Below are 20147 nucleotides of genomic sequence, written 5' to 3' on the forward strand. Positions count from 1 at the left end.
TGTACTTCCTAAAGGCAGGAAGTTAAACAAAAGCACTACATACACAACATTTTTGCAATAATCTTTTTTTATTTAAATAAAGAAATTAATGAAATTGTTGATGACCAAATCGATGTTTAAAATTAAATTCCAGAACATGGATGTCAATTATTATGTAAATGTGCTTCTATGCAAGTTATATTGGTACTTAAAATAAATGTAAATATCAATTGCGAGTAGATATGTTTTATTTATTTCATTGTCAATTGCCCTTAATGGAACTGTGATATAGACTATAGCAATTAAGCAATTATCTCACCTGGTAAAATTCCCGTTTCGCACACATTTTTTCGATACCTAATTTTCAAATGTGTGCAAAACGGGAACAAACCGCGTCAATGATTGGGATGTTCGATTCAAATGTTCAAAATAAGTCTGTAGCTGCGCGTTTCGACAGCTGTTTAAAGTGATTAAAAAAGCATTGTGCTGTTCTTGTATGCATAATTTGCATACAAAACATGTATAATTTTATATTTAAAGATTTTATATCTCTTGGCGACAGTTTTTGTCAGTTTCGGACAGAAACAAGCCAGTTCAAGAAATGTTTACATTCTTATCCTCGAATGTACAAGATGGCTGCACAATCCCCCTTAAATCCGTTTTTGCTTCCTTTTAGATAAAACATTATTTTCTAAAAGTTTTGTGTAACAAATGTAGAATTATTTTGGAAACATTTAAAACTCTTCAGATAACGATAAAAAATACATAATGATTTTGTCTATTAAAAATAACGTTTAATAAACAATAGCCTTAGCACAGTCAAAGATTGTTTAATTGAGATCACGTTGTAAAGTTAAGAAAATATTAATAGAAATGAAAATAAGAAGAGAAGTATAAAGTAAATATAATGTATGTTTGATAATGGTCAGATAATGCAGTTTTATATTATACACGTACTGGTGCACACCTTCAAATTTAAAAATCCTTTATACGAGATGTACGTATAAGTACAGTTAAAATTAAAATATCACACAAAATAAACTTAGTGTCTATATGTAAAGCCGTCACATTGAAAGGTGAACGGCCTAGAATACTTATATAGGTACATTATTAACGTTTGAAGGTCAAACGGAGCTTTTAATATAGACTTTATGTACGGAACACAGGACCTGTTTGCGGAAGTGGGTTGGACTCGGCACATCAAAGATTGCAGGTAGGATTTGATCATTTCCCCCTTCTATATATATCCACATTTTTTATGCAGTGTTGCTTATTACAGGGAGCGGACAGGAAGAAGTAGAGTAAATCGTGTAAAATTATATGGCTATATGAAGTGTTTAATGAATAATGGATTTTCTTATTAATTTTTAGACTCTCAGTATATTATAATTACCATGTACAGTGTATGATTTTCTCAAAACACTCTCTGTTTAGAATACTTGCACCTAAATTAAAGTCATTTCACTTTTAGCTCAACCCACATTGCAGAATCTTTAAAAAAAAAAACTTCCGTAAAAAAATCCAAAACGTTGAATTATCTCCAGGGAAATCCGTTGTTCAGTTTCTCCTCTCATTATGGAGCACTCGGAGTGAGAGTGTTTCAAGCACTCTGCAGCAGTACACACACTGTCAGTCACATTGTTAGAACGCGGACTGTATAATAGAGAAATTATACTGATGTGTGCTCACTGACGGTGACATTGTTATACATATGTATTTGGAATACTGTATGAAAAATATATGATTTCGGTGCATTTGAATGCAGTTACAGCGTAAAGGAGGTCAATGGAGCACACGAACAGGTACTCTCTCTCTCTCTCTCTCTCTCTCTCTCTCTCTCTCCTCTCTCTCTGTCTGTCTCTCTCTCTCTCTCTCTCTCTCTCATGTCCATGGTATGAGAATAGTTAAATGTACACGTATATCCAACATATATACTACCTTAGACTATGAATATAAGAAACAAGGTACAATATTATGTTGTGTGCTGTATCTATATATATGTAACAAAATCTGAAAAAAATAATTAAAACAACATGAAGAAAAAGTGTCTTTTCAAGTTACAGAAGTTGTATATATAATGCCTATAAATGCCTCACTGGTTATAGACGTTTGGCCAGATACCAAACAATTGCAGCTTCTAAAAGTGCAAGCTGTGGATACTTAATGTTGTGTGGTATGTCCATGGAATGGGCTTTTAGTTAATCACGTTGTCTCTGTCAATCCTGCAGTAAATGTTTCAAGAATGGATTTACAAGTAAATGTCCCATCCAGGGGACGTCAATGGCTCTTATTTGCTTAGTTAGAACAACGGAAGGAGTGTCAGCTCCATGAGCATCATGTCTTGGAAAGTTTTCACCCAAAGCTTGAAATACAAGATTCTACCATACACAGTCAGTGCAGTTTATAAACAGTGTTATTCAGTTACACAGTTGCATAATTTGCGATGTCAGACTTGTTTATAAACTAATAGCTTTCTGGGGAGCTGCTCAGCCCTTTCATTATTGAACGTGCTGGAATACTTGGGACTTGGCGATCCAGAGAATATGTATACAGCCAACGCCAGGAAGAGAAAAATAGGTCCTGCGAGCAAAGAGGCAAAATTTCAGGCTGTAAATGGATTTAGATCTATCCCAGGGCCACTCAATCAAAGGTGCTAAAAGTGTAAACTGTCAAAATATTTATTCTAAATCCAATAAACAATATTTACCGAAACGGATAAGACAGGAGCTACAAAACAGTGTCATATTTTGTAAATTTTGTCACGTGACTTCGGAAGTAAAATCGGTGAGCTGCACTCATGTTATCGACCAGTCGATTATGTGCACGGATTGATACAAACAATATGTTAAATCCTAGCCTAGTACGTCACTTTGCACTTAATGGCTGAGAATATACACGTGTGTAACGCTTTAAAAAAAGAAGACACAACAGGATTATATAATCTGTCCTAAGTTTTAATTAGTAGGTGACACAGAGTTTAAAAAATAGAACTCTCTTGCATACTTAATTATTTGCTGACTGTGCTGAATCAGTTTTGGTCAACACTTTTGGATATTTTTTTTCAGTTAGAAATGACAATGACGAAATAAGGAAACCCCCGGAGAACTGATGTGGCTATGAATAGTCATCTTACATTGATTCTACAGGCCAGCGTCCTTGTGTATTGGTTCGGTAAAACATTAAACATGTGCCCAAGCGTCATTACCAGGGTAAGAACATTTCTATAATATCAGTAAGATTTATTTTTAGTCTAAGAATGTGGGCGCTTAAGATGTAGATTCGGCAGGAATCTGGGCGCACAAGGAGAGTGAACATTTCATCAATTAATTTTGAATATTTTTCGAATTATAACCGTTATTTGGTTTCTGTTGAATGTGGAATGAGTGGAAAAATATTTGAAATGCAAAAGGTTTTATTATAATATGGGTCTAAATATAGCAACACGATGCAATTCATGCAAAACCCTACTTATTTACAACTGTTTTTAAATGATTTTGTTGTCTCTGGGTCTTCTCTCCACAAATTTGAAACGTGTAAAGGTAACATATTTCAACATTTAAAAGGTCGCTTTTTAAAAAAAGATGGAGAAATGACCCAGAGATGACTAATTATGTACTTTTTCAAATTATTTTTTGAAGGATAAAAAACAAAGTACATTGATATGACAGTGTTGTTTCAAACAGAACTTTATAGAGCATAAATTGACAAGTCTCCGTGGCTCAGTGGTTTCGTCATGGATTTAGTGAATACATACATTCAGCGTTTTGGGTTCAAATCCAACTGGTGTTCTTTTTTAAAAAAAATAAACTTTTTTGTTTTCAATGTTTGTTATTATAACATGATGTTGAATTATGATATACCGGTATATTTTAATTTGTTTTTATTGATTTCTAGATCTGCTTTTCTTATTACTAGTTTTTTAGGATATACACAATATAACTTCATTAAAATATGTTTTCATTAACATTTCCAACTAGTTATCGGTTTACCTCTCATTGCCATTTTTGAAAGCTTTGTGAGTTTTTTAATAACCGGAATAGCCATGTACTTCGACTCTCAACATAATATATTTTTGTTGAAACCTGTACATAGCCTTTCGAGGTTATAGACATTTAAAACCCAATTGATTCGTGTCGAGGATTCCTGCAAACTTACAATCTTGTGCGCTCACTTTCAATTTATAAAAATAAAATCATGAAAGTTGAGAAAGTTTTTAAGGGTAGCCAGAAAGTGAAATGTGTATGACATTGTAAAATGCATGTAAATAAATGCAAATGAATGTCCCTGTCTTCACCAATAACAATGAAGGACAAGCGTGACAGCACGTCTCTCAGCCAGTTGTGGTCCTTGTTTTATGTCTCGAAGACTACGTCTGCTATGATCGTAGAAGTGGTGGATGTCGACTCGGACCCGGGCCTCGGTAAACAGGTCACACTGTACGTGCTAGTTCTGTCTGGAGTCCAGCACATGATGTATCAAAACATTCACGTTTTATGAATTACGTCATTCTCTTAAACATTGTATAGGAAATATCTGTCAACGTAATTTAAGGAGGTTGGGGATCACCAAATTACCCATCAGCTCTGCCGTAAACTTTTAGATGTTTAGTAAAGAGAAATATTTAAAACATTTTCAAGGACATCTATCTATCAATGTAATGAATCTATACCTTGACCTTTGTGTTAAAATGATGAATTAAATATCGATAACACAAACGCATTCATTAAGGAGGCTGAATGGTCGACACATTACCGACAGATCCGCCGTAAACTTTTAAATACATTTTGTATCTAGGAAAGAAACAAAATATTCTAGCTATGAAATTTGAAAACATAACTATATTTTTATAACTTTATAAAGAGCACGTCGTCTAAAGGACGTACAGCCATAAAATGGACACGACGACCAACAGCCCTTTTAAACTACTGCAGATTATCAAAGAAATAAAATGTTAGATGGGACATGCAGTGCTATAATAACCAATGCAGAAGTTAAAATTCACTAAGATATCCGGTATGTCAGAACTTAGATATATGTAGATGAAAATTTCAAGCATGTCAAGTGGGTTTTTTTTTTGTGTTCCTTCCTTCGCTTTAAGGATCTTGGCAGGAAACAAGGGAATCCCGTTTAACCTCCAGGGAAAACATTATTGGTCCGTTTTGTTCAAAGTCTGTCTGAGTGTGATTAAAACGTTATTTCCGTCGGTTGATTTTTAAAAAACACGATTTCTTGGAAATGTGTAGTTTGTGCTTTGAACTTGCAATTCTTGGTACCATACTAAACACCTATTCTCATATCTAAATATATAGAAGATAAACGTACAATCAAATTGGTCCCACAGTTTATGTTTTGTCTAATGTTATGTGCCTAATTGTGACGTCATGGCAATGACCTCGACCGCTTCCTTATTTTAACGCCTGTACTTAATTAATTCCGCAATTTAAATTACGGTAATAGAAATCGCAAGCACTAAACATCTGTTATATTTTTGTATGGTGTATGGCTGTCGAAAAAATAAAAGTCAGATTTTAAAATCTGCGAGGAGTGCTTCTAGTGATTTCACGCAGATAGAAATTCCCCGAGCGACAGTAAAAACTTGTAACCAAACCCTTGTTTTCTTTCAGCCTCGCCCGACTTCCGTTGAGGACTGGTTGGATTTGGTGCCCTGTCCGCCACCCAACAGATTCTCCTTACTGTGTTCAGAAGTCCCAGACTGTGATCTGCTGTTAAAGATTCTAGATGTGTGTTTGTCACAATACTCTCTTTACTTTAATCAAAGTTTTACCGATGAAATAAAGTGCTCGGAAAAGGGGACATGTGAAGCGACAACAGCTTGCAACGTTAGTGAAAAAATTAATGTTTCATGCCAAGTGACTGAAGACAGCACAACAATAACAACAGAAGAAGATTACGTCACAATGACGTCGTCCAAACAATGGACATCATCAGTAAATTCAAGGAAACCATCAATAAGTTCAAGGACAACATCAGAGACGACAACGTATTACGTGACTGAATTGAAATCAACCCTTTTAAGCATTACCATAGAACATACTGATAATACAAGCTTAATGACCAATGTTTCTATTTCCAATATATCTACAGAACTCGAACACAATGTGCATGGTGGAAGTACTGTCATTTCAGTGGTGGTTTTCCTCGTGTAAGTGTTACTCACTGTTTCTTTTTTTTTTTTTAAATTTAAACAATATTTTATTATGCAATACATGTATATCACATAAACGGATGGGATAGCAGCCATTGCCTATTTAAATCCTCTCCGACATACAATGTGTTTCTTTTTTAACCAAACCCATGCCATACAAATTACAACTAAAGAGCAGCAACAATTCTTGTTACCAGACTGCCACTATATTATTGCCAATATTGCTATCTATAACCACGTTGTTTAATTGTGGGGATTTTATTTATGTATTTTCTTTATTTAATTTTCAGATTAGTAATAGTATGTGTATTTACCGGTATATTGGTGGTCAAAATAAAACAGGTAAGTAAAACATCTGAAAACCTTAATATCTTGTTGAGTTGATTAGTTTCGCAATTTAGGAATCGTGAGATAATTAGTTTAAAAATATTCGTGCGCTTAGTTTAAATTTGAGAATAATTTGCACATATTTTGTATGTAATGAAATCGATTCAGGGTTGTCCACGTTCAAGTTGTTATCCTAAAGATGCCGTTCATTCTTCTTACTATTGTACTTAATATTAATAATAATTGTGTATGAAAGAATAAAAAAAAAACTTTTGGTATCCAAGCACTGTACACAAAATAACACCATTTAAGTTCAATTGTAATGGAAAATATATTACTCTGTATGAATAGTGGATTATCTAGTAAATAGATCTTTGGTAAGTCAATGTCCATACTTGCCCGTCTCTATTATTTCAATTTTCATACCTGTCTCTATTAGGTCAAATTGAATATCAATCCTTATAGGTTTTAATTAGGTCAATTTCATACATGTCTGTCTCTAGTTAGTCAATGTCCATACTTGCCCTTCTCTATTCAATGTCCATAGTTTTCCGTCTTTATTAGGCCAGTGTCCATATTTGTAGGTTTCTATAAGATCAATATTCATACCTATCGATCGCTAGTAAGTGAATGTCTATAATTGTCCGTCTATACAGTCAGTTAATGTTCATACTTGTCTGTCTGTAGTAAGTTAATGTTCATACTTGTCCGTCTGTAGTAAGTTAATGTTTATACTTGTCCCTCTGTAGTAATTTAATGTTCATACTTGTCCGTCTATAGTAGGTTACATGTAATGTTCATACTTGTTTGTCTGTAGTCTGTTAATGTTCATACTTGTTTGTCTGTAGTCAGTCAATGTCCATACTTGCCCTTCTCTATTCAATGTCCATAGTTCTCCGTCTCTATTAGGCCAGTGTCCATATTTGTAGGTTTCTATAAGAACCATATTCATACCTATCGATCGCTAGTAAGTGAATGTCTATAATTGTCTGTCTATACAGTCAGTTAATGTTCATACTTGTTCGTCTGTAGTCAGTTAATGTTTATACTTGTCCGTCTGTAGTCAGTTAATGTTCATACTTGTCCGTCTGTAGTCAGTTAATGTTTATACTTGTCCGTCTGTAGTCGGTTAATGCTCATACTTGTCCGTCTGTAGTCGGTTAATGTTTATACTAGTTCGTCTGTAGTAAGTTAATTTTCATACTTGTTTGTCTGTATCAGTTAATGTTTATACTTGTTCGTCTGTAGTAAGTTAATGTTCATACTTGTTCGTCTGTAGTAAGTGAATGTTCATTCTTGTCCGTCTGTAGTCAGTTAATGTTCATACTTGCCCATCTCCAGTAAGACAAAGTCTATACTTGCCCATCTCTAGTAAGACAAAGTCCATACTTGCCCATCTCCAGTAAGACAAAGTCCATACTTGCCCATCTCCAGTAAGACAAAGTCCATACTTGCCCATCTCCAGTAAGACAAAGTCCATACTTGCCCATCTCCAGTAAGACAAAGACAAAGTCCATACTTGCCCATCTCCAGTAAGACAAAGTCCATACTTGCCCATCTCCAGTAAGACAAAGTCCATACTTGCCCATCTCTAGTAAGACAAAGTCCATACTTATCCGTCTCTCGTAAGTCAATGTTCATACTTGTACATGTAGGTCCCTAAAAAGTCAATGACCACCCCCTTTCATGCTACAGATTTTTTTCTTATAACACGGAGATCTACGTGTATTAGATAATAGCTGGGATAAAGTATTCGGTTCTTTTTATGTTTGTGATTCATTTTTACAGAAATATGACGTCAATGTTCGACCTTTGTTCCCCACGCGGCAAATCTCCACGTCATCACAGACTCCCATGCTCCGCTCAGACAAAGGGTGCTACATTTTGTGTCTAACGCTGAAACGACGAATTACGTCACGAGAAAAGACAGGGCACCAGTCAACGATGGAAACCACTAACCACTACAGTGTCGTTCCCAAGAGTGAACCTCCGTGCTTTGAAGATGGAGAAAAGGGAGATGGGAAGAATGATCATGAATGCATGGAAACGGTTTTCTCAGATCATGAGTATAATGTTTGTACTGTCGAGAATTACGAAGAAGATAAAGAAGTTAAAGAGATATGTACTATTCAAGAATTCGACGAAGTTAAGGAAGTTAAAGAGATGTAAAAAATTTTATTTCAATTGTACCTATTTACATTAAACTTACCAGTGGAGACGTAACATTAAATTCACACTAGATTGCGAGGACCCAGTGCAATAACGAAGTACAGTTTACGGGTATTGGCTATATGACCAGTGCGGAGTCCTCAGTATTACTTGAATGCTTGTTTTATTTCATGTTGTAGGGCCATTGATTTATATTACAAATATGAATTCATCATGTTATTACTGGAATGACACAACAAAATAATATATTTTATTCATTAATAATTAAAGGAAATAATATTTAACATACATCTACAATCTGTCTCTGAATCGTATTATCATGCCGGCAGATTTATGAGGAGTGTTTTGGCGCACGTACCTCTGCCCGAAATTTTTCAAATATTAGAATTCGTTTTATGAATTAGAAAATTATTGTAAATAAAATAATGTCTATCACAACACAATGAAATTGATAAATTCGATGGCTATATGATATGAATTAACCTTCAGTAGTTAAAAGGCAGATGTAAAGGGACTTCAGGGAGTTGACAGATTTTCAAGTAATCCTAAAGATGGAGTGGAAGTGGTTGTTACATAGATGTTAGTTTCTACTATGCAGACTCTACTGTCCATGCACTACTGAGACACCCCACAAATAATGCTGACACTAAACTTTCCTCATTTCATCATCTATATATCAGCAAACTCAAAGGGGCCAAGCCCGTTTTAACATTAATTTATGGTTACATTGAAATTAATGTTAAAACGGGCTTGGCCCCTGTGAGCAAACTCTGAAAAAAAAGATACAAAAATATGTGAATTATTATAAAACTTAGTTCTATACCAGTTTTAATTCGTTTTCAGATTCATCATTTGCACAAGAAAATCGGGTTAAAAATCCACATATCAAAAACTTAGTTGTTAAGTTTGAATTCAGTGTGTTTGTGTAAATATTTAACTACCGTTGTAAATTGGTTTATTTACACCCTCACATTAAATTTAAAACAAAATAACAAGACACGCCCTACCGGTGCTCTACAGTTTTGCATAGCGGCAATCTGAGTTCAATCATATCACAATTACTATAGCACAAGAGACGGGAGAGTTTCTCAATGCTGCCTGTACTTTGTGTATTTATTTAATCTGTGTCGTTTGGCGAGTGAGCAAGTTTCGTAAATTTTACTGCTGATAAAAATGTCTTTACCAATTAACTAATTTAGACTTCTACTTAATGGACAATTAGTTCTTTGGGTGGGGAGCTTAAAGTTTCTGATTACATCAACAATACACAATTAGTCATACATGGTACAGTGAGTAGGTTTATACTCCTTAAGTAATAATGTGGGAGTCTAATACAGATAGTGTTTCATTGCGGTATGACGTGCAATACAGAATTTTGTTTTATGAAATATTACTTTAATATTTACATTTTCAACTGTCTTTGTCTGTGATAACATTACGTATCAATTTTGAACCTTAAAACCCAATAACTTCTTAAAACACGAGTGACACAAAATGGGCGTGTCTTATAGCATAACCGAAACACGGTATTGGCTGCGCCGCGTAGTAATACTTCAACTTTCTTTATTGCGTAATACATACATCTTATAGCATATGAATTTTTTTAAACAGAAAATGTGCAGCCCATTGCATGGATTTACTAACAAATGGTAATAGCAATGAATATGTAGTACAGTGATAATAGCATTGGAGAATGTACAATTCAACACATCGATTTAATTACAACAATTGTTTTAAAAATAGTATATCAGTCAACATGTAGTTTGAATTCATGATGCAAGAATTTCCCTAAGTTACAGAGTTCTCTAACATTGTTTACACATAATAGCTGTAAAAATTTATACATTGATGGTTTTTTCCAATAGTATTTTTTGATGTATTTGGCTCTTAATTGCTGGTATCGGGGACATATTAAGACAAAGTGATATTCATCCTCAAATTCGGATCTACATAAGTCACATAATACATAGTATGTGCAACAGCTGTACAGGAAAAAATAGTGGATTTAAAATAATATTGTTTTAAAGTATGCAAATTGGAATTAATATAAACAAAAGTAATAAGGAATCATTTAATATTTATTCGTTTGATGAGATATCGGTGCTTCTGATTGGTTGAAAAATTTCTTTGATACCTGTATCAATAAAATTTTTGCCGGATCTACTTTTCTCAACTGATCTGATCTATCACTATTTATAGAACGGGAATTTCCAAGATAAACACTGTGAACAAAATGTAAAGTTGTGTCTGTTACAGTTTTATTGTCAGCAAACAAAATGCAAACTTGTAAATATAAAAACTTGAAAGTTTAACCTTCAAAAATAAACAAATCACTTTGTTTGATTCACGAAATAGAAAATTAAGCGTCTTCTCACGATTTCGTCTGCTTGAGATCTATCAACATTTGCAGCGAGGCTGGCTGTTCCTTTTAAGGATTTCAATATTATAACGAACATATAGGCATATAATATTTCTGAAATCATTCTTTGAATATTATGAGGTGATAATTTCGGTCGTGGTCAAATCTATCATAAAGCCCTTCGGGCTTTATTGGATTTGACCACGCCCCGATCGAATTTATCACCTCATAATACTCAAACAATGATTCCTTATTCCTTAATTATTTTTGTTATATATTTTATTATAAGAATTATTTCAAAATAACCCTCAAATATATTTTTATATTCAATGTATTTTAAAATTTATTATCAGATTATAGAGAATACATCTAAAGCAACATACAGATTTTTGTAAGGGCGGGCAACTGAATTATCCAGAGAGTGGATGTGGCTATATTGAATAATAAAAAGTTTAATAAGAGAGATAACTCTCATTGCCTAGATTTGGTATGAATTACAGGAAAAACGATAAATAGTTCTAGTCATTTCGTCCAGCAGAATTCTAAAACTAATAGAGTATGCTTAGTTTGAAAAAAGATAATACAAATAACTTTTATGATGATCAGCATATTTTCTTTTTTTTCAGCATACTTATTAACAAAATATTCTGAACCAATTAAAGCTGCTTGGTCCGATTTTATATCAAATTTTATGCACGCTTTTAAACGATGGCTTTGCTTAGTATATGTATAATAATAGACATTGCAGTAGATTTACCCGTCAATTATGCCAAATTTCAATGAAGAAAAATACGTACAAAATTTGCTAACAAAACAAACGACATTAAAAGGTAGCGTGTTATTTCGCCCCATGTTAAATTTCACCCCTGACGACGAGACGGTATGGTTGTATTACGAATTTGACATCGCTCTAAATAAAGGTCAAAATGATCAGACAAATTACAAATAAACATGTGTACGTTTTGTTCGCTAATATTTCCAAAGTCTGCTTTCTTTACAATCGATGCATAGCATGCGGGTTGAATAACCCCAATCATTCGGGGGACGAAACCAAGCGGTTTCCTTTTCTAAACATTCCCGTGATGCATTTTGGTTTGTTTTTTCGTTTGCCCAAAGAGAAATTATTTTTATTTACTTTGAATATTTTTAACTTTGAAAGGAGACTGATTCTGCTGGTGTAATAAGGAGAAAGTCCATAACTTTCTAAGATAAATGATTTGTATGAAAAAAAAATTGATACTGAAATTACAAAAAAATCGGACCAAGCAGCTTTAATAATCATTTGCCGTTATTGTCCCAGCGCTCTTTTGGAAATCAGGAACAGGTCGTGCTCTACTGTAGATGGTTTGCAGAATTTCTTTACTTTCGTCATTTTCAGAAATGACGATTCTTTTAAAATGCATCAGTATCTAGGTCAATGGTCTTTCGTCTCCATTTTCTAAAGGGGCTTTGTCGAAATTTAACAAACACTCCAACAGTTCTTGTACCTTTTATTGTTCTTTATATTGTTTGTCAACAATTCAGTGACCCTGTTACGTGATAAGAAGTGCCCGGATTGGAGAACAGGCTGAACAGTTTAGGATGGTTGAACGTTTCACGAAATTTACGCGTACACGTACCTTAATAGTTTACGTGTAGGGTGGTTAAAACGTTTTACTGAAGTAGGTATCCGATCCGTAATAGCCTCAGATTCAATGAATCTGGAGGCATAACAGATATGTATGGGATTCATAATCAGTAAACATAGACATAATTTCCATGTTGAAGTATCAGTATATAAGAGCGGAATGTGTCCTTATACATGACATTTTCCTGTTCTTGAAGAGTCTTCCCCCCCCCCCCCCCCCTTTGCTTTTAAACTCTAAAAAATCTATCCGATGGAAATTTATTTACAAATTCTATTCCTAATAATTAAATGCACATTTTCACCATCAAAGCATTTATAATTGATATTCTTAATATTCATTTTTTTATTTTCAAAAACCTACTTGTTCCCATATACCTTTATGCATTCTTCGTTAATAAATAACGGCTTTTGAAAATTTCTCTTGCTAACTCGTTTTCTACTCTAAAATGCTTCGAATTAATATTAGGATAATTATTTAATCCATAATGGATATTCAAGGTGAGAAAATGAGGTCCTAATATGCATCGGATACCTTAACGCATACATGTACTTAAATTAAAAGGAAAGCATTTAGATATTCTAATGCAATAGTAAAACGTTATGTACATGTACAGGTGTGTAAAGAATCGCAAATAGGTGCAGTTAAAATATTTGACGCTTGATTGAGTGTGGATTAAAGAAATGTTCTTATCAACCTTATGAGTTTGCTTTCAAATGAAGTGGTATTCAACAAATAAGTGAAATTATGTAGCGTATCAAAAAACTTTTAAAACCTAAAGCACTTAATCCATCATCCCACTTCGTCACTCTCAAAAATAAACCTAGGTATGAACATACATATATTCAATTTAAATTTCTTTATTAATCAATTAAGGGCCCTCAAGGGGCAACATGAAGACTGTACATACAACATCCAATGTACATAAAACATTCAATAAACATACATGTATACAAGAGGGAAAGAGTTGGATGATTGAAAGAGCTAGGACAGACATGAACATTTGATTAGTATATATATGTATGTTTCTATTCATTCAATACAGTGTCTTCTATATATTTATGTTAAACACCATACATAAATATGTCAAAATACAAATGTACATATAAATTTGAAATAGTTTATGAAATGATTGAAAAGTTAAAAAACCAATATTTGACTACAAAATACAAATTAAGGCAATGCCTTTTGTAAAAATTTACCAAGAGAGTTTAATATATCTAGTTCTTCACAGTTTAAAATCCAAAATATACAATACTAGGTATGTGTATATTTTTTCTTACAGTAATTCAATTATTGGAGAGCTTGTTACATGCATATATTACATGAACATCACTTGATACATGTATTGATAATATAATCTATTATGTATATAATGATGTTTTATCTGGGGATAAACATGCAGGACGCTATCATAACTTATCTAAATATTGAACAAAAAAATTCACACGGTCCTCGCGATAAGGGGAAGTTTTGATCGATAGTAAAGAACTTTATATGGCCATTTAAATGGAACAAATACCGCGTCGCTTCATAAATAACAATGGATTATTCCTCGTGTAGTTTTAGCCTTACCTGACCTGAACATTGGGTGTTTCTGACCTTCGATCCGCCTCGTACCGTCTCCCTAAATTACTGACCAACCAAACCACCGAGTGAAACACATTGAGTGAAATTCATATCTCGTGGGGAAAAGACAGAGCGTTTAATTAAGGTAACCAGATTACGTCACGCCTTACCTGTGGGTCAGGGCAATTTTTTTTTCTCAAAACGTGAAACGGTGAATGTACTTCGCGCCGAGCGGAGTGTGTTTTTTCTATTCACTCTAGAGAATACAGAAATGTTTACAGAAACAGGGAGCTTGCGATAACAACCACTGTCTATACAGCTAGCGGATGATGTACGGCGCTATTTACTTTTGATCGAACTGCGAGGAAATGTGGGCTGTTTGGGAATGGTCTCAGATTGGATTGTCATCATGTGCTTGACATGTGCTATTTCAAAATTCCAGGTAAAAACCACGCTGTCTTTGCACGTAGACGATATTCAGACATGCTCGTGTAAAAGTAGTTTACTTGATTGACAGAGATAGTAATCTACTTTCACATTTGAATAAGATGGTAGATTAGGCTGCTATTTCATTATTAAATAATGAGTGTTCATGGTATCAGGGTTTTTAAAAATCTAATTAAGGTCATTATTTCTTATGGTCATGCAATGGTGTTTTACTCAGCAATAAATAATGCAAAAACTACAAGCTGCTACAGCTACGGTTACAAACAAATACGTGCTATAAAAGCAGAACTGATTTAAATCTATGGGTAAAAGAATTTTAAAAATGTAAATGTATCCTGGGACTGGCAGTTGAAACAATTCAATCCTATATATCTCTCTGCTCTGTACAAGAATGATCCCGTAAACACTGAGAGGTATACACATCCCGTTCTATTTATATCGGAGAATCCAAGAAGCTGTAAAATTTGATCCCTCTCGCAGCAATATTATTTTAAGAAAGTAAGGAAACGCAAATATGTATAATAGGAACATTCTAATTGTGACCTACAGTGTAGTGTAATCTAATAGAATTACCAGTACCACAATCAGTTGACCTTGTAATTAGGTTGCTCGTAGATTGGTGAACGACCCCTAGAAACCTGTAGTTAATTAAGGCCTAGGGTCACGCTGTTTTCTAAGTCATTAAGCAAATCAACATGAGCGAGAGAGTTAAAACACGCACACATCACAGGAATTGTACTTCATATGCATTGCACTAAACCAGTACCTAATCTGGTAAAGAGAATGCAAGAGGTAGAATTTTCTGAATTATGAATGCTACACTTGAAGCAAAATACACACAAAGAACATAAGTTTGTGTGCGTTTCTTCCATATGAAATCCATACTGTATCCAACTTACAACCCCCCCCCCCCCCAACACACACACACACATACACATACACACTCAAAATTAATTTTCTTTACTATCCGTATCAGTGAAACCTGGGTATAGCAAATCTTATATTGCATAATGGTAGAGAAGCTGACATTTACTGCTAGTGGCAGCAATGTCATCTGGATCATTTGAGCCTTTATCAGCAAAAGAGTCTGAGAATTACAAACCATCGTGCCGAGATGGAGTCAGCAGGAGGTGGAAAAATCACACCTGTTATGGCCTCGCTTACCTTGATGCCTCAAAGTTATACAGCACAAATAAATAGAGGAAATATTTGTTGTCTGAGTTGTCTGAAATAAATAGACATTTGATTCGTTCATGTAGCGACCCCCGTAGCTCTTTGCCTCATTTCAAATTAATAGATGATCCCATTCCAACACATACTGGATAACGATAGCCCACAAACACACGCCGCTGCCAGGAAAGGCTTCATCTTGATCATTGTTCGGTATTAACCAACTTTTGAAAAATGCATTGGAACAATTCGGGTTTATTTTTCCAGTGAAATCCATTAAATTGGCAAATTGATTTTAAACATTTCTATAGAAGTTTTGACACATGTTTATCGTTTCTCCCTTGGCTTTTGGTCATCATTCATAATTTTTGGTACCGGTACATCTTTGAAAAATGTTTTATAGTTTGTTTTGGGGGATTACATATAAAAGGGATTTAGGTGGGAACATTTTGATATCAGTTGTACTTTCTAAAACGTAATATTTTTTATAATTAAATTATGAGATAAAATCACTGCATTCCAAATTTATTTATGCAAATAATTGACGAAGGAACAAGTTACATAATGCCATTGATCTCAAGACATTATAACTTAATTAATTAGCTGTAGCTCTCTGTCTTAAAAAATTCAGATGGACGACCTGGGAGCTACAGTGCGACCCATTAGGAAAATTGTGTATTTATTGCGCACAAAAACGAACGCCAGTTTTGGACTGATTAACCTTATTTATAAGCAAATTCTGTGAAAACAATTACTACCAATAAATCCTTCATACAATTTACTACTGATATCGTATCTTTACGTGCCCCAAACCTCAGTCTAAAACTGCGCACGGTTTGTGCGCAATAAATACACGATTTTTTTCAGTGGGTGGCACTGTAGCTCCCAGGTCGTCCATCAGAATTTTTTCAGACCGGGAGCTACAGACCTGCAACAATGAAGTCAAATCATATCGGAAGAAGAAAAAGACCTGGTATATGGAGTAACGCTTAACAAAAATGACTCATTCCCGATGAATTTGCATTTTGTGTCGCACGTTTAAATACACTTGCCTATAAAGCAATCGGTTTTTTTTTTTTAAATATTGTCATGGATGACTATTCAAATAAAGTGAATTATACTCTATCTTGCAGGTTTCGTCAGCAATAGGACTCGAACGAAAAGCGGATGATTACATCAACTCATGCAATGCAGGATGTTGTAACGAGGACTACTTTTTGGCGTTGGCACCATGTCCCCCTCCCACAAAGACACACCTTTTATGTGACATACCATTAAAGCTCACGTGTCGGGAAAGGACGTTAATATTACGGAATTGCATTGTAGATTTATCCCCAGATGCAATATCAGAAGTTTTTAAAACGTGCAATCAATCATTAGAAGTGCAATGTGAAGATTTTTTTAGTTTATGCAGAAATGTTTCCCGTTTTAATTGTGGAAGTCCCCAGTTTATCAAACCATCATCTACTGCCGTCCCTCCACAAGTTATATACACATCTACACAATCGTATGATGTAACAAACTCTTATATGAATGATTCTGGTCACGATGTCGGGGTTACTGGTGGCAGACCAGAACTTCCGGTTCTTAACGCAGGCTCAGGAGACAGGAACTGGTGGCCGCTTCTATCGTTACTTGCAGTGCCCCTATTGGTTGCTGCTGTTTGCTTTGTATGTTGTGCAAGGAAGAGGAGGTATACTTTTTAACAGTTTTTAAATTACTTATACTCGTATTATGATGCAGTTTGAAAATGACTATAATAAAGCAAGTAATTTATGTAAAACTGACAAATTTATCTTTTGCGACCATTATTCTTTTGAATAGTCAGTTTATCATGTAGGGGTACATTATATTTAGGGAATAGAGAAGATGATCACAATTTTGCTAAAATGTGGGATTCGAAATAGTAGGATTTTTCTAAGCAGATAAGTTTCCGGTGGTGTGTGCTTGGGAGTGGGCGATGATGGAGTGAACCGTTGCTATCTTCTCATTAGTCTATTGTGTTCAATATAACAACAATTCAAGTAAAGCTGACAAGAAAAAGGGGATGGGATAGTCGTAACCATTTTATGCTCCTTAATGTTTTCTACCTCAAGAGAATCGAGGAATAAATTGATATTAAATTAGAATGTACTAGGACTGTCTAAAACTGATGTCATCGATGCGATAAGGCGATAATGAAAAATAAAATATTTTGATTCAGATCTGAAATTTCCATGTAAAGATAACGATTGTCCTTTTGTTTAAATGACACTAACGTTTTGTTGATTTAAGGAATAAGGAATCAGTATATTACGAGGTGTTTATTATGGTTGAGGCGTGATCAAATCCATAAAAGCCTGGAGTACTTTATGATAGATTTGATGATCCTTATTACGATTATTTATATTTGAATTTTAGCAGTTGTACGATTAGATATGAAGGTGATTAAATATTAAATTGTTGAAACTTTTATGTTACTTTCATTTCGATAATTATGCAGATTCCGAAGAAGTTAAAGGGACTTGAACACGATTTGAGCTCAAACTTTTATATTCTATTTCCCTATGTTTAATGTTTAGGATGGATGAAATGGGTGTTTTTAATGCTTTGTCAAAATTTGAAAGTCGGATATTGAGTTACAAGCAAGATAAAGAGTTTGGAAACAAAGCTCGAGACTTGTTATTGTTTAAATATGTTTTATAGGTATAATTTTCGATCAAATGTTGCTTCTATTGATAAATAAATATATTATATAAACACATTGAATAGGTTTGCCTTGTTTCCCACGAGTTATTATGTCAAAGAAATGCTAATTCCATACTTTACATTATTTGTAAACAAATATAAGACTCGAGCCATCTTTACATAACAATGAGTTCTTACCTCTGTATCTCCCTTATAACTTAAAAATTCTAACATTCAAATTTTGGTCAATCATTCAAAATGTGCAAGTAAACCATTTTATTTATAAAAAATTAAAATTAAAATTTTGTTCTAAAATGTGTCCAAGTCCCTTTTAAAAACACGTTTCATTAGTGTTTAGGGGCTCTGTAATCTTAAATAATAAAGATACCGGTATACAAGTTACCTTCTGGTATATGTAATAAAGAAGATTGGTGGATAAGGCGTGTAAAATGCCCATACATAGTCGGACAAGCTACTGAAAAATTAAAGTATCAATAAATCTGATATTTTTTAAAGAAATCATTTAAAACAATATATATTTAACAAATCATTTATTTTTATCCTATGTATATGTTCAATACTTGGAATATGTTGACTCAAACAGGCGTATACGTATCAAAACCTGCAAATACTGTCATTTTTTAGAACTTCAAGGCATTTTCTTTTATAGAGTGGGTCTGTGCTCCATATTTTTCTCATAGTCTAAATAAGGGCTGTTGGAAAACACACTGATTTCAATCAACAAAAACGTGGAGAGATGACCCACTGTACATTAAAAATATCATTTTGTATCCCAACAATTGAACGTTTTGAAAAAATAATATAAGTCCGTTAATTCGTGGCCAAAGTCACACATGATATTTAAACAACTCCCTTTGTTGTGTCTGAAATGGCTCAGTGGTTAGAGTACCTGAAATAAGCTAACCTTAAATATCTAGGGTTTTTATGTTATGGGTTCGATACCACCAAAATTACAGACAATGTTTTTTTTTTCCTAATATTTTGTTAAATATATTTAAAACTGAATATAGTTAGAAATCGTGCTTTGCAAACTTGTATTATGATATATTTGAATAGATTTAATTGGGAAAAAATTAATTCAAAATTGTATTTCACTACTAAACAGAATGGGCATTTGCGCCATCTTATTCCCCCATCTTCTTTATAAATGAATTTCAATTGCAGAAATGGTGGAAGTTTAAAAATCAGTGACAAAGACGATGAAGCAATGGGGCAAAACTTGATAGAAGCTGAAAAGCAACCTAAGAAGGAAAGTGAAAGGTACAAAAGTCAAATTGATTTACACCCGGAACTTCCCTACATCGACGAAGACGTGGATGAGAATGATAACAATGAGTCGGAGTCTTGTGTGGACGATCCCTCAAACGATATCATCGACATAAAGATGCAGTATTAATATTTTAGAACTTTTTACATTAAGATTATTTATTGGCATAAATAGAGGCAGCTGAAACATAACGTTGTTTATTGAATAGAAGGGGATAAAGGGAGATAAAATCACTGCCATTTGAAGGATATCCCGATCATTTTACGTTGTATTATTTTCTTCGGATAGAGCTTTGTTTTTTTTTCCATTTTAACGCTTTTTGGGGTTTTGTGTTCTTATCTAAAATTTAGTTAGGAGGAGAAATAAACAATTATACATGTG

General features: G+C 33.9%; 2 protein-coding genes across 7 annotated transcripts; both read left to right on the forward strand.

The window, feature by feature from the left end:
* Positions 1-1049: 1049 nt before the first annotated feature.
* LOC128178395 (uncharacterized) lies at positions 1050-8853 on the forward strand. Of its 6 annotated transcripts, none has more exons than XM_052845533.1 (6): positions 1051-1192; positions 1451-1781; positions 3045-3188; positions 5604-6142; positions 6436-6487; positions 8261-8853. In XM_052845533.1, the coding sequence occupies exons 3-6, from the start codon at positions 3096-3098 to the stop codon at positions 8639-8641; spliced, it is 1065 nt and encodes a 354-aa protein (XP_052701493.1). In that variant the 5' UTR covers positions 1051-1192; positions 1451-1781; positions 3045-3095; the 3' UTR covers positions 8642-8853. The 6 variants fall into 6 exon arrangements, with proteins under 6 accessions (XP_052701496.1, XP_052701493.1, XP_052701497.1 ...); XM_052845537.1 differs by having other exon boundaries at positions 1056-1192; positions 3049-3188; XM_052845536.1 differs by lacking the exon at positions 1451-1781 and having other exon boundaries at positions 1050-1192.
* Positions 8854-14074: 5221 nt separating this feature from the next.
* On the forward strand, positions 14075-20147 carry LOC128175588 (uncharacterized). The gene is made up of 3 exons (XM_052841339.1): positions 14075-14636; positions 16945-17504; positions 19664-20147. Exons 1-3 carry the CDS (start codon positions 14580-14582, stop codon positions 19893-19895), a joined length of 849 nt encoding a protein of 282 aa, XP_052697299.1. The 5' UTR covers positions 14075-14579; the 3' UTR covers positions 19896-20147.

Source organism: Crassostrea angulata, chromosome 3 (genome assembly GCF_025612915.1).
Source record: "Crassostrea angulata isolate pt1a10 chromosome 3, ASM2561291v2, whole genome shotgun sequence".
Classification (NCBI taxonomy): Eukaryota; Metazoa; Mollusca; class Bivalvia; order Ostreida; family Ostreidae; genus Magallana; species Magallana angulata.

Bases quoted from the DNA above. Each gene is read 5' to 3' on its own strand.
- LOC128178395 (XM_052845536.1), top strand. From the start codon at position 3,096: ATGAATAGTCATCTTACATTGATTCTACAGGCCAGCGTCCTTGTGTAT. The intron at 3,189-5,603 runs GTAAGAACATTT...GTTTTCTTTCAG, and splicing joins GCCCAAGCGTCATTACCAGG to CCTCGCCCGACTTCCGTTGA. The intron at 6,488-8,260 runs GTAAGTAAAACA...TCATTTTTACAG, and splicing joins TGGTGGTCAAAATAAAACAG to AAATATGACGTCAATGTTCG.
- LOC128175588 (XM_052841339.1), top strand. From the start codon at position 14,580: ATGGTCTCAGATTGGATTGTCATCATGTGCTTGACATGTGCTATTTCA. The intron at 14,637-16,944 runs GTAAAAACCACG...TCTATCTTGCAG, and splicing joins GTGCTATTTCAAAATTCCAG to GTTTCGTCAGCAATAGGACT. The intron at 17,505-19,663 runs GTATACTTTTTA...TTTCAATTGCAG, and splicing joins TGTTGTGCAAGGAAGAGGAG to AAATGGTGGAAGTTTAAAAA.